The sequence below is a fragment of the Narcine bancroftii genome, chromosome 10 (assembly GCF_036971445.1).
Source record: "Narcine bancroftii isolate sNarBan1 chromosome 10, sNarBan1.hap1, whole genome shotgun sequence".
Lineage (NCBI taxonomy): Eukaryota > Metazoa > Chordata > Chondrichthyes > Torpediniformes > Narcinidae > Narcine > Narcine bancroftii.
In genome coordinates this window covers 10,985,287-10,999,742 of record NC_091478.1, presented here as the reverse complement: position 1 = coordinate 10,999,742, position 14,456 = coordinate 10,985,287, and the positions used below count along the sequence as shown (strand labels likewise).

At 37.9% G+C, this 14,456-nt stretch overlaps 1 protein-coding gene across 5 annotated transcripts in view; it reads left to right on the top strand.

Moving 5' to 3' along the window:
* The window catches only part of btbd16 (BTB (POZ) domain containing 16), a 70,248-nt gene that overhangs the window by 17,589 nt on the left and 38,203 nt on the right, over positions 1-14,456 (top strand). For all 5 annotated transcript variants that reach the window (XM_069899820.1, XM_069899818.1, XM_069899819.1 and 2 more), the window contains 3 exons: positions 2,721-2,900; positions 4,549-4,663; positions 11,587-11,656. In XM_069899820.1, the coding sequence (XP_069755921.1) occupies positions 2,721-2,900; positions 4,549-4,663; positions 11,587-11,656 (365 nt within the window). The remainder of the gene's footprint in view (positions 1-2,720; positions 2,901-4,548; positions 4,664-11,586; positions 11,657-14,456) is intronic.

Below are 14,456 nucleotides of genomic sequence, written 5' to 3'. Positions count from 1 at the left end.
AAAACCACTTGTCTTGGTGAATGTCTATTACTGCTGGGTTTTGGGGTCCTTTGGGCTCGTAACACATTCGTAACCATCTTACAACATGACTATAAAAATAGTAGTGCATGAAAAGTAAAGCAGTGTCTTTGGTTCATTGATTATTCAGGAACCTGATGGCAATGGGGAAGAAGCTGTCCTTCTGCCATTGAGTGCTCGTCTTTAGGCTCCTGTACCTTTTTCCTGATGGTAGCAGAGTGAAGATGGCATGGCCTGGGTTGTGGGGGTCTTTGAGGATAGAGGCTGCTCTTTTAGACACTGCCTCATGTAGATATCCTCAATGAAGTGAAGTCTGGTGCCTGTGATTTCGCAGGCTGAGTTAACAACCCTCTGGAGCTTATTCTTGTCCTGAGAATTGGCACCTCCATACCAGGTAGTGATGCAACCAGCCAGAATGCTCTCCACTGTACACCTGTAGAAGTTTACAATAGTCTTTGGTGACATACTGAATCTCCTCAGACACCTCACAAAGTATAGCCGCTGGTAAGCCTTCTTTGTGATTGCATCAACATGGAGGCTCCAGGACAGATCCTCAGAGATGTTGACACCCAGGAATTTGAAGTTCTTTACCCTCTCCACAATTGAGCTCTTGATGAGGACTGGGCCATGTTCTCCTGACTTCGTCCTTGATTTTGCTGACAAGGTTGTTGTTGTTACACCACTCAACAAGCTGGTCTATCTCCCTCCTGTATGCTTCCTCATTGCCGTTTGTGATTCTGCCGACAACTGTGGTGGCATAAGCAGACCTGTAGATGGCATTGGAATTGTGCTTGGCCACACAGTAATAGTTGTGTAACGAGCAGAGCAGTGGACTAAGCACGCATCCTTGGGGTGTGCCTGTGTTGATAATCAGTGAGGAGAAGGAAGCTTTATTCTTCATTATCATAATTCCCTCAATTATGTAATATGCATGCAGATCTAATATCTCCTGTACATATATTTATTCTCATTATTCCATGGTCATCTTCTTAAAATTGTGAAAAAACATTTAAATTGAATATAAAGCATCTAAGCAGAACCATGGAAGTTAGTAAAAAACTAATCCAGTCTCTAATGTAATGATAATAACAATTAGTTTATTTTCATACACCTAAAAACAATGTACATATACACTGAAATTATTACTTGTTGTCTCCAAATAGTACTTTGTCAAAGAAAACAACTCCAATAGTATACATTAAATTATCAGATAGAAAAAGATATAGAATTGAAAAGATTTATAGATGAAAAATAAATAAACTTCTTGATCGGTCTACCACTAATCAACAGAAAAGAGATGGAAACTGTAGTTGTCAGTGATTAACTGTTCACTGATGCTCACTCTGGATTGGATTAGGATTACGTGCTCCACCTAAACATGGACAAAATTGTGAAGTTCAAGGCTGCAATGAAAGGCATAGACCTTAACATAAGGTAGGCTCTGACCATATGAGTGGTAGTTTGGATTCTTGATAAAATTGAAGTCAATAGGTATCAAAGGAAAGTTATATAATTATAGATGTTGAAGGTTAATAATCTAATTTTAGGATATCGTTGATGATGGTTGCCTTAGGCATCATCATGTTCTGTCCCATTACTGTATTTGGTGATTGCACATTCATTATATCAAGCTGGCCATGCTTGCTTGCTGCTAGATCCTGACAAAATAACAACCCATACCATCTCTGATCCCTCCATCTTCAATATTCTGATGGTCCCCATTGACAAGAAAAGTAAATAGACCAAGAACATAAATTAAGGATGACTTTAAGCATCCACTCCATGACTGTCAGTCATATCATCTACAAGTTCTTGAACACCACTTCAATCCTGTGACCCCTCTACCACCTAAAAGGACAAGATTTGCAAGCAAATTGAAGAACCAAAATTGCAAGTTAGATCTAGCCCAACTTTGGAATTTACTCACATTGCTTCATTGTCAGCTGATCCAAATTTTGGAACTTACTACTTAACAGCACCTACAGACAGCATGGTTCAAGCACCCCTCCTCCTCCTCCTCAAAACTAAACAGGACAGATAATAATGTTGCCTACAACAGTCATCGCTCAGAAATGGAAATATAATGTATAATCCCTCAGAGCCAAAATTCTAATTTCTCAACATTTTTACCTGAATCTTTGTGTCACTACCTCTTTTCTTCTTCAACTGTTCTTAAATATCTAAATGTTTTGTCATCTGTGTTAATAATCTCTGTACGTGGCTTATGCCAAATTTCATTTGAAAATGCTGCCTGTGAGGTGACGTAGGATATTTTGCTAACATTACAAATGAGATAGACATAGATGTTGACAATACTATTTTTAACATACATTAGAGCAACTGAACACATTCCTGGAATCAAAGAGGAAATACTGAACATTGTTTCCATTCATTGTACTAATGAGGAAGAAAGGCATTCAATTGTGTTATGCCTTTCACAACTTCAACATGTGCCAAGATATCTCACACTATTGAAATTCTTGAAGAAAATAAACTAATTAATTATTGCTAAATGGAAAAGATTTCCAACTATTCAAATTTTGTTATCTGGATTCAATCATGTCTGTTCAAATGTCTCTAATATTAATTTCATGCAAAAATAATGAAGTCAAGGTGGAAAATTCTGATTTGTTTTAAGAAAAAGAATTGAGTATCAACGTTTCACTGAGCATGCTTAGTTCACCAATTATAATACTTTGTAGGAGGCTTATATTACTGTGGTCCTGAAGATACACACTTTGAATCCCAGCCTGACAACTTAAAAAGGTGTAATTTGTGCAACATGTATAAAGACAACAACTGGTCCATGAATAAAACAAAAGATCTGAAGAGAATCATCAATTTGAAGCTTGATGTGAAAGACCCACTAGTTACCACAGAAGGTAAAAATAAGTGGCATTGTGATTCATTTATTTATGGCTTATAATCCATAAGAATATTCACTGAGTTTTATTAATGATAAAGAATATTAGACAATATGAAATGGTTTTACCAGATGTGGATGCAAAAATAAATGAATGCCATGGAGGTAAAAATTTGAAATGTGGTCAAAATGAATTCATGTGGATTTTAAAGAAAGTACACTTAAAGATTGGAGCTGATTCCATCACCAGAGCATTTAAACATTTCTTTAGGAAATATAACATAAATTTGCTTTTTCACATGCCTTTTGTGGCATTATGCAAATATGTAAAGTGATTCAGTAAAAAATGTACTAGAGATCTTATCTTTAATAGGCTGATGTGTCTCAAATTTAAAATTAAAATTCCAAAGCCGAATTTAGGTAAGTGATACAGCTTCAGATATGCCCTCAGATGTTAACTGTTCCTCAATAAAATATAAAATTTGACTCTTTTGTAAATTTTTTTACGGGGGCAACCGTATTTGAAACAAGTCCAACCTAAACCTTTTGCTGAACTGTTCAAATTTAATACTTTTTAATATTTTCTAATATAACTAGATCATTTATTTGGGATTGCCAACTTGTGAACATCATTTGAATGGAACTTATTACATTTTATTGAAAACATGCTTACCTCATTATTACAATCAAAGCAACAGTGAGATGATCCCAACAATGATACTTTTAATGCTACCAGGGCCACAAATACAATGCAACCTATTTGACAATCAATCAAACCCCAATCCCACTTCCTGGAAATGAGAAAACACCAGGGAAAAGAACCTCGTCAACTATGCCCCAACACCCAAAGCAAGGTCAAACAGCAAGCTTTGGGAGACTGCAATAATTCCCCACCACCACAATTATTTCACTGTAATTCATTATATCTTCAACTCTTAGAAAGCTGTCAAATTTCTTTCTTATTGCAGTGAATCCATAATTTCTGTTCATTCTAGTTTCTAACCTCTTGCATTTTCCAGTTCATTACTTCCTAGCCTATGAAGAAGTCAAGCCTTTATCACTAAATACTGTAATGTTAATGATAGGTAATGTAAAGAAACTGGTCAACTTATTTCCTGCATACTAATAACAGCAAATGCTAGTTCAGCGGGGCTATGGGGATTTTGCAGGCCAGGCTTGAGTCTGTCCATCTTATGGTTGACAAGATAGAACATTAAAAAATGTATTCAAAAATGTAACTTTTTTAAAATTTAAATTTAGGCATACAGCACAGTAACAGGTCATTTCAGCCCACGAGTCTGTGCCACCCAATTTACACCCAAATGGTGGGAGCCCTCAGGGAAAACCCACGCAGACAGGGGGAGAACATACAAACTCCTTACAGACAGCGATGATCAAAACCCCCGTCCAGATTGCTGGGGCTCTTTAACAAAGTAAATAGTTCAACTTGAGGGAGTTTGATCAAAATTGTACACGGAACCCAAAGTTGATTGACCTAATCTATTTTGAACAAGTATGAAATGAGTTATTGTTCTTAAAAACCTTAAAAATAACGAAAGAGAATGCATTTCCATGAATTGAAGGAGTCTTATTTATTAAGCATGATATAATACAGTACTTTCAATGAATCTTTACTGTGTATAACAGTCACTGTGATGTTGGTATAGGATTTGCAGTTGCACTAGGAAACCTGTATAATGATGAACCAAAAGTGGAAGCAGAACATATTTTGGGTACCTTTGCTGCTGCTACAGTCCTGAAATTCAAAACTTTGTTTAACAAGTAAGTATTTCACTTTTAATTGTGGCTTTGTTTTTTGAAGGAAGCTTTATGATGTATGAATTTGATACATTTGTAACTTTCTGTGATTTCTTGAACAGATTCATTTTTGTTTTCAGTTCTTGTCGAGCTAACAAAGCAATACTTGAGGTGTTAATTTCCAAAAGTTGTAGGAAATAAGCAAGTGCAGCTCAGTGTCATTCTGACTGACTTCTCAAAATGAATGCGAGAAGTGCGAAGTAGGGTCTATCTGGACTAGAACACGAGAAGACTTGAAAATGTTCTTAAAACTTAGGCATGACTATAAGATTTATGCCATTTTTATGAGGAACTCACCACCATCAATTTACAGAAATAAATCTGCACTTGCATCCAAGTTGCATCAATTCTGAGTTATGACTATCGAAACTTGAATTAGTATCGCTCTGCTTTCATGCAGAATTTTCAAGTTTCCTGCATTTTTATCGGTTCTAAGCAATTTAAATTTATCAATAAAACTAGGTATCAGTTTTCTTATGGTTATTTACTATTATAATTGTGCTTTATTGTGAAACAGTTTGCATGTTCTCAAGTTGAATTTGGAGTGAGATAGCTCTGCAGCTGAGCAATGAAGTCTTTCGGTGTCAAACAATGTTATCAGGTAATGGGGGTACAACCTCACTGGGAAAAGTTGTTTTGTTGATGAAGCAGCGCTGATTATTAAAAGTCCGTTTTTTGTGTTTTTCTTCGGTACTGGTATGATGGTGGCCTGCCTGAAGCAACTGGGAGCTTGTTGCAGGGAGAGATTAAAGATAACTAATAAATTCACTAATTGATTTACACAACTCCTAGCACTCCAGCCCAGTTGCTTTCTGCAAGTTTATCTAGCACTCCACCTGGCCCAGTCGCTTTCTGCAGGTTTATCTAGCACTCCACCTGGCCCAGTCGCTTTCTGCAGGTTTATCCTGACATCAGCAGCACTGATCATTCACTCTGTCTATACCCCTCATAATTTTGTAAACCTCTATCAAATCTTCCCTAATTCTTCTTCGTCCCAAGGAATATCATAACCAGTTTAATCATTCCCTGCAACATCCTAGTAAATCTCTGCACACTTTCAATCTTATTGATATCCTTCCTGTAGCTAGGCCACCAGAACTGCACACAGCATCCCAAATATGGCCTCACCAATATCTTATATAACCAACATAGCATCCCAACTCCTATACTCAATACCTTGATTTATAAAGGCTAAGATGCCAAAAGCTTTCTTGACACCCTGTCCACCTGCGACGCCATCTTCAGGGAACAATGTTCCTGTATCCCCAGGTCTCTTTGCTCCTCTGCTCTCCTCAGTGCCCTACCATTTACAATGTACATTCTTCCTTGATTTGCTCTTCCAAAATGCAATACCTCTCACTTACTGCATTAAACTCCATCATCCATTTACTGTTCCATTCTGCCTTCAACAGCGAGTCAACCAGAGTTTATTCAAGGTTTTCCATTGACCTTTGTTGTTTTCTTGGTCATGCAATCTTCACATTTTCAGATGGTCAGTTATAATAGCGATGTATTCATGAAGGTTGTTTGAATCCTTGAATACAGACCAGTTTACTGACTCAAAGCAGTTACGAAGGTTGTCATTTGTATCCTCAGGCCATCAACTTCAGCTTCCGTTTGTACACAACATGATGATCTGATTTGCCAAAGTGTGTGCATGGAAGGCAGAGTGGGCACTCTTAAAAATTGTGTCACAGTGGTGGAGGGTGTTGGGAACTCTGAGGGGGCAGGAAACAAGCTGTTGCTTGATCCACTTCAATTTGCCTCCAGTCTAAACAGATTGCCTTCTGCCTGCCATAAGGCAGACAAAGAGTTGCCATTAATGTTGCCCAGTGCCCCTTATAGTCAGAGAGAAAAAAAAGCAAAATAGAATCCCTTTGAAGTCACTGAATGTCCATGGATTTGCGTCCAGTGCTCTCATAACCTCTGCAGCCGCACAGACTCCTGTTTAATTTATCAGCAACCCGAGCTGCAGAACCAAACCTCTGACATGATCAGGAAGCCTTCAGCGCCCAAGGCCCTTTGGCTCCATTATCTGGTTCCCATGAGTCAGACTCCAACAGCACTCAGTTCCCCGACCACAAATCACCCACAGTCCGTTGGGTCCCTCAGCCATTGAGCCTCTCACTGGTCTACTGTTGTGATCACCTTACCCGTGGAGTCATCTCCTCTGCATCACCTTCTAAATTGTGCTGTTCCTCCCGTTTCTGGCCCCTGTGCTGGTCTCTGATACCCAGAGTCTACTCATGGCTGCTGTGGAGCACATCTTGGGCACAGACCTCCATGAGGGATGCAGGATTTTACTTACAAACACCATTTGGTTCCTTTAACAGGCCATTTAAAGCCTGTATGATGCCACTGGCATTACAATCATGAGGTTGAACCCTTTGGAACAGTACTGTGTCTCTGCTCTGTGCTCTCTTGGGTCTGCATCAGTGGCAGTGCTGCAATTTTTTTTCCCCTGGCTCTCTATTTGGGCCTGGAACACCTGGGCATGAAGGTTTGATTGCTTTTCATATTATGGCTCCATTCACACTGGCACTTTATCCCAGTAATTAACTACCAATCTACCGGTTAACGACCCAGAATGAACGCTCATGCATCAGCACACAGGAGTCAGATCACCCCAGGGATGGACTGCCTAGGGAGGGTGTATCATCACCAGGAAGATCTTGACGCCTGTATGCCAGTTAGCCCAGTGCGAAAGGGACAATAGACAACAGCTCTGCCTTCAAACCTTGGCTTTGGTCTCTGCATTTGGATCCCAGACTTTCTGTCAAACAGACCATAATCAGTGAAGATGGGTAGCAACATTTCTGGAATCACAGTCAACAGTGTCACTCTCCCAAGGATAGGTATTCAATACCCCTCTATACTCCCCCTACACCCACAGCCAAACATTGTTCAAACTCCATCTTCAAATTCACCAATGACACCATAGCAGTGAGCTACATACCATAACAATGAGATAGAATAGAGGGAAAAAGCAAAGACTAGTGACATGGTGCCAAGAGAATAACCTCTCTCTCAAAAACAAATGAAACAAAGGAGATGATCATTGACTCCAGGAGAACGAGAACAGACTGTACCCTTGTCCACATTAATGCTGCTGAAGTGAAAAGAGAAGATAGCTTCAAGTCCTCAAGATTAAACATCTCCAATGACCTGACTTGAGGCATACAAAGCCCAACAATACGTCTACTTTCTGGAAGACTAAGGAAGTTCAACATACCCCCTTGTCCCTCAACAACTTCTATAGGTGCACAATCTGAAACATACTTACTGGATGCATCACAGCGTGGTATGGGAGCTACTCATCTCAAGATCAGAAGAAGGTAGTGAATGCAGTTTAGGACATAATGCAAATTTCTCTCTCTTCCATCCACTCCATCTGCATCTCCCATTGCCTCAGAACAACAGCCAGCATATTGACCAACCCGTTGCACTCTTTTCTCAACCTACCATTGGGGAGAAGATTCAAGTGTGTGAAAGTGTGCTCAACGGGCTGAAAGAGGCTTTTTTTTTCCCCTGCAGCCATCAGGCTCCTGAATGAACCTCTAAACAGTGCTTTCATTGCTATCCTTGCTTGGTACTAATTGATTTTTCTTTACATTTACACCATACTCTGTAAGTTCTGCAATTTACACAACTGTATGAAATGTTAGACTCAACCTATTGGACTGCTCTCAGATGAACCATTTGCACTGTACGAGGTACAGTGTGGCAAAGAAACTTAAACCTAAGCTTCCAGATATTCTTATATTTGAGAAACACTTAAAACCATTAAAAATTAAAAATTAAATTGATAAAATGAAAATGAAATAACCACAAAAAAGTTTTAAAATTAAGAATATTACATGTTATGCAAATAATAAACAAGTAGCTTTCCTTGTTCTTCCCAGGAGTCCCTTGATCTTGTACTAGGTCTAACTTGACACAGGATCTGAGAGCAGATCCTTGGAAAAAGTATAATCTTCTGTAGAGTTCAAATGCAGAATGTGGCTACAAAATTCACAGTTGTGTTTGAACTGTGACTTTAGGAGTTCTGCTTTTGTGCAAGTGTCATGAAGCAGCCCAGCTTGGTGTTGCTGAAAGATGTCAGCAAGAGTTACTGGCAAATATATACCAAGGCTTTTTCACACTTTTCTGAATGAATCGCAGTTTTCAAAATTTGAATGAACATTTTGAAATGCAGTACAGATTGTTCAAAATCGGCGCAGATGATGTACCTGGTGTTACATAGCACAATGCTATGTTTACTTAGAGATTACTTAGAGATAAAATTGAGCCACTTTTTTTCTATCTTAGAAACACAATTTGACATTCACAACTTTTCCCTTCACTTAATAATAAAGAATTCATTGTTATGATCTCATTTAAGAGAATCAAAGCATCTCATGATCAAAATGTTTATTGACATTTTTGCATGAACCATGAATGAATATTATATCTTATCTGCATTGGCATAAACAAGCCTGGATCGACTGTGCAGTGGAAATTTACCATAGTACTTTTATTTCACAATGTTCCAATTTCATGACGGAGAGTTTTTGGCATCAATTAATTTATCACTCTTCTTGCAATGTATAAAGAGAAGGCAACAGAGACTAATTATGTCACCTGAAACATTACAACAATGTTTGATGAAAAAAAAATCTTTTATTCTTTGGTGATATTTGCCACCAAAATTACCATCATCCCAGTACCAAAGAGGGTGACAGTAATAGGCCTCAAGGACTACAACTCAGTGGCATTCATCTCCACCACGATTGATTGCTTTGAGTGCACCTCCCAGAGACAATGAACCCATTTCAATTCACTAACTCTATTCCACTGAGGATGCTAAAGCCTTGTCCCTCTACTCCATCTTGGCCCACCTGGAGAAGAAAACCTCCTAAGCCTGCTATTTATTGGCTTCGCTCAGTGTTTAATACAATTATACCCCAGAGGCTGATGGAGAAACTGTCCTCGCTGGGCCTCAACACCCTTTAATTGGATTCTGGATTTCCTAACAGAAAGACCGGAGTCTGTCCAGGTTGGCAGTAGAACATCGAGCTCCATCACAGTGAGCATTGGAGCACTTCAGGACTATGTGCTCAGCCACTCCTGTTGATTGCTACTGACCCATGACTGCAATGCGAGATCCAACTCCAACAGTTTCATCAGGTTTGCAGATGACACGACAGCGATGAGTTGTAATACAGGGAAGAGGTGGAAAATCTCATTAAGTAGTGTGAGAATAATAACCTGATTCTCAACGTGGGCAAAACAAAGGAGATGATTGTGGACTTCAGGCAGAACAGGGCCGACCATCCTCCAGTACATATTACTAGAGTTCATTGCAGTCCAATTAAGAAGTGACCAATCCTGGACACACAACCTCACTTCACAGGAAGGCACAACATCGACTGCACTTGCTTGGAAAGGTGGGCAGGCAAGGCTACCGGTCACCTTTCTCTCAGCTTTCTGCAGGAACTCTTATTGAGAGCATCCTAGCAGGCTGCATCACAGTGTGGTTAGCACAGATCTGAAGTTTATGCGGAGGATCATAAAAGTGGCAGAGAGGATCACTGGGATCTCCCTTTCACACCCCTGCCCCCTCAACCCATTGATGTGATTTACTGGAGTTGTTGTTTAGAAATCAGAGAGGATCCCTACCATCCTGCAGAATCCTCCAGCTCCTCTCATTGGGAAAAATATGAAGTATAAGGAGGCCGAAGGACCAGGCTGAGGAACAGCTTCTTCCCACAGGCAACAAAACTGTTGATTTACTGCTAAAACAACTCTGTGACTTCTATATATTAATAATATTTATTTTAATATATTTAGAAATGTACAATGTATATGTATTTTTTGTATGTTTGTTATCTCAGTACACGTGTTTTGCACTGTTCTGGCTGTAGATCAGAGAACCCTGTTTTGTCAGGTCATACTGGTATAACCGGATGAAAAATAAACTTTAAACTATTTACTTCTTGTAGTATCAAATATGAACCATATGGTAGCAGTCTTGCTTATAAATCAGGTGATGTGTTCAAGTTCCACTTCAGAAAATTAAATGTGTCTTCTGAAATTATCCTTGCACATATTACTTGGCATGAAGCTTATAGAGCATTACTGCATTTAAAATGTATATGTTAAAATGCCATTCAAAGTGTACATTGCCAACTATTCAGATACAAACATCTCGGTTAACTGTATCACTGCATCTTGGTACATATGACTTGAACCCTTCAAATGTAGTTTGTTTATCACCTGTCAAAGATGCTCCCCTTTGCATAAAATGTTAATTCATGGCTCCAGCTTCTGTCCTCAAGTGGAAATAGAAGATCACATGATAGTTTGGCAAAGGAGAGCGAGGGTCTTTACCCAAATTTCCAGGGCAATGTTTATCCATCAATTAGCATAATTGTCACAGATAACCTGGTCAGTTTCAAGTTCAACTTTATTGACATTTGTAAAGAGGAGCAGTGAGAAAATTGGTCTTGCCTGCCTCTCATGCAAAATGCAGCAGTACAGGGTTTCTTCACATTGTTATTCAAGGGAATCTATTGAGTGGAAATCAAGTTGCCTCATTTTCTACATTAAAAATGCTGTCAACTGTTCCACAGTGAAAGACACAATAATGGGTAAAAAGTTATTGTGTTTTTTACACAACTATTCTTTAATATCCTCACTTAATGTCACATATGATTTAAGTGTAAGTATGATAAAGAAACGGCACTAGTTTTTTGTTTTAGTGGCATTTATGCAGCTGTAATTGGCAGCAAAGTAGATATTTATATTTTTCATCGAATATTATAGAAAATGCATGGTTTTATACACAGCAACAATCAACCAAATTATGATTTTGATTCTAACAAGTAAAAGAAATGTTATCATTATAGGTGTGCAAAGGTTATGCTCAATAACATAAATACCTCCACAGTATGTTACTTCCATCAAGCTGCTATGAAGGTAAATTGCTGTGAATTCCCAAAATAATATGATAATAGTTAGTCAAGTAACCTCATATGTTGCCAATATGTTTTCGATAGCATGACAACATTTTAAAATTTTCTTTGTAAGTACCACTCAATGGGATAAGTTTGATCATTTGAAAAAAATGCTGATTCATAGAATTCCTGTCATATGTAAAAGTATGATCACCTAAAGTTGCAGAGAGAGATTATGTGGCATCTTGCTTCAAAAGTTCACTGCAGCAAATTGCAGAATTATGTGTCATGTGACTAGATAGACTCTAAAGAGGGCAGGTTCAGGGAAGGGATCACTAAAAAGAAAAGCATTGTTCTCCAGAGCAGAAAAGAATGACCTAATTTCAGCATAAAATATTCTAAAGGAGCATAATGTCACTCAGCACATTCTGTGCCCCAAATGTTGAATCTGGCATGATTTAAATGTTTAACTATCAGAATCCATTTTCCACAAACAGATTTTATTCTCAATGCCATTATTTGGCTGTAATTAATCTGTTAAATGTATTTTTTGTCCTATGTTTATCTGAATATTTATGGATTAAATTAGATTTCAAATGCCATTAATTATTTGAATATTAGATACTGTAGCATAAAAATAGTATAAACAATAGAATGCTAATACTATCATTCAGAAATGATCTGATAGTAATTTTTCAAAAGCACAATCTTTATCATTCATTAATATTTACATTGAATATATCATTTAGTTCAGAATTAAAATCTGTTGCAATAGTGCAAAGTTACTTTTAAATGAAATTGCCGTGCAAAAAATTTCTCTGCACTCATATATATCAAAGGTCAAAGGAATTTCAATACAGATATAAATCATTCTGCCCCCCAGAACAAAACCTTAATTATACTACCTGTATTAGTCTTCACTAATTAAATTTTAATTTATACATACAGCCCACGACCCCTTGCTGCCCAATTACACCCAATTGACCTACAACCCCAGAATCTTCTGCCACTATTTGATCCTATATTGTTACTTAAAATAATAAAAGCATTAAAGCAGCCATATATACTTGTAACATTGAACTAGGTGGTTCTGGGGCTTCAATGAATTGCAACTTGAGTGGCAGCAACACATAAGAGGGCTGACTGCTTTCGTCTCCCATTTCAGTATTTTGTAAATCCATGAATGTTGTACTAACTGTTTGGAATCACACTGAGCTCCCACTGTAACAATATTACTAAAAATTTAATCACAGCTCCTGCGATGCAGTGGAAGCTTGAGATGTCAGAGTAAATGGATGTTGCACTCCTGAATCCACAGAATGGAATTACTAAGCTTTTTAAAACAGGAAAGGATGACTTCCAGGGTATGTTTCAAGGAAAGAAATAAAAGAAAATAGAAAACCAGTTAGCCTTGCATAATTTGTTGACAGGACATACATCATTAAAGATATGGCAACCTGGTACTTAACATAGCATAATGTAATTAGTCCGAGAACTTTGAAGAGAAAGTCATGAATATAATATACATAATGAGAGGTTGTGCTCCTTGGAAGAAGGAATGATAAATCTGCCTACTTTTAAAAAGCTGAAAGCCTAATTGCACTAATTAGATTTTTTTTTAAATTGGGATGTGGTGTAATTGTTAAGCCAATATTTATAGTTGACAGCTAATTGATGCTGCTTTAAATTAGAGTTTTTCTGGTGAAGAAAAGAGTTACTGTAGTTAGATGCAGTGACAATGAAAGAATATTCCCAAACAGGATGGTGTACTTCTTGGAATAGAGCAGGTAGTAGCATTCCCAGATACTTGCTGCTCTTATCCTTCTACATGGTGGAGGTTGCAGGTTTAGAGCTTGCTATTGGCATAGCCAAGGTGCAAAACTTGAGGGATGATTCACCATCAGCTTCTGTGTCTATTGATGGAGGGAATTAATGTTCAGCCTGGTGGAATAGTATACCATTCTAATGGATTGTTATGTGCTGGATGTTGACGAACTTTTTGAACACCATTCGTTGGAGTTGTATTTATCTAGGAAAGTGAAGGGTTTTTCATTGCACTCTAAATTGTGTCGTACTATAAGGCTTTGGGATGCAGGAAATGAGTCACACACCACAACATATGGAGACAACTGTTTGGACCTGAAAATATTGATGCATATGGTTGTAAATCCTTAGAATCCTTTTCTTGGAGAACTTGGATGCTCATTGTTAAGTATGTTCAGGTCCATAATCCAAAGATTTTGCATACTCAGGTAATTGAAAAAGTAACCTAAAACATTAAGAAGAAATGGAGATTAGCAGTAAAGTAAAGTGATCTTGAGCACAGAATCATCCACAATCTTATCAAATAGCCCAAGAAAACAACCAACTTCTTTTTTTTTGTTGTAAACAAATTATCCATAAGGTTTCAGAGTTTAGCCATGATGTAAAATAGATATTCTGTATTAGAGACTGAGGACCTGTGAAGTCCTATTTCATGACTTTGTAAGTAGGATTTGGTGGAATGTCACACTGTAATGATTCCTGATCCCAAGCAATTTTTGTTACATAGGGTGCAAGTGTTTAAACTGGCTTAAATTAGCACAGTATATATTTACTTGCTTTCTTATCTCCACTTCCTCCAGGAAATGAACTGGTTCCTCCTTTTTTCACCCTTGAAGGGAATAGGGGTGGTGATTCTTGCTGCTGAGTATCTGCATATTTAAAGCGACTATGTCGTAGGTGGTCACTAGTTATAAATAAGTGTGTTGAGACTACTTGGAACTTCCAAATGATGATTGATTTAGGGGATAAAGTTCCATAAATATTTGTTTATTGCAGAG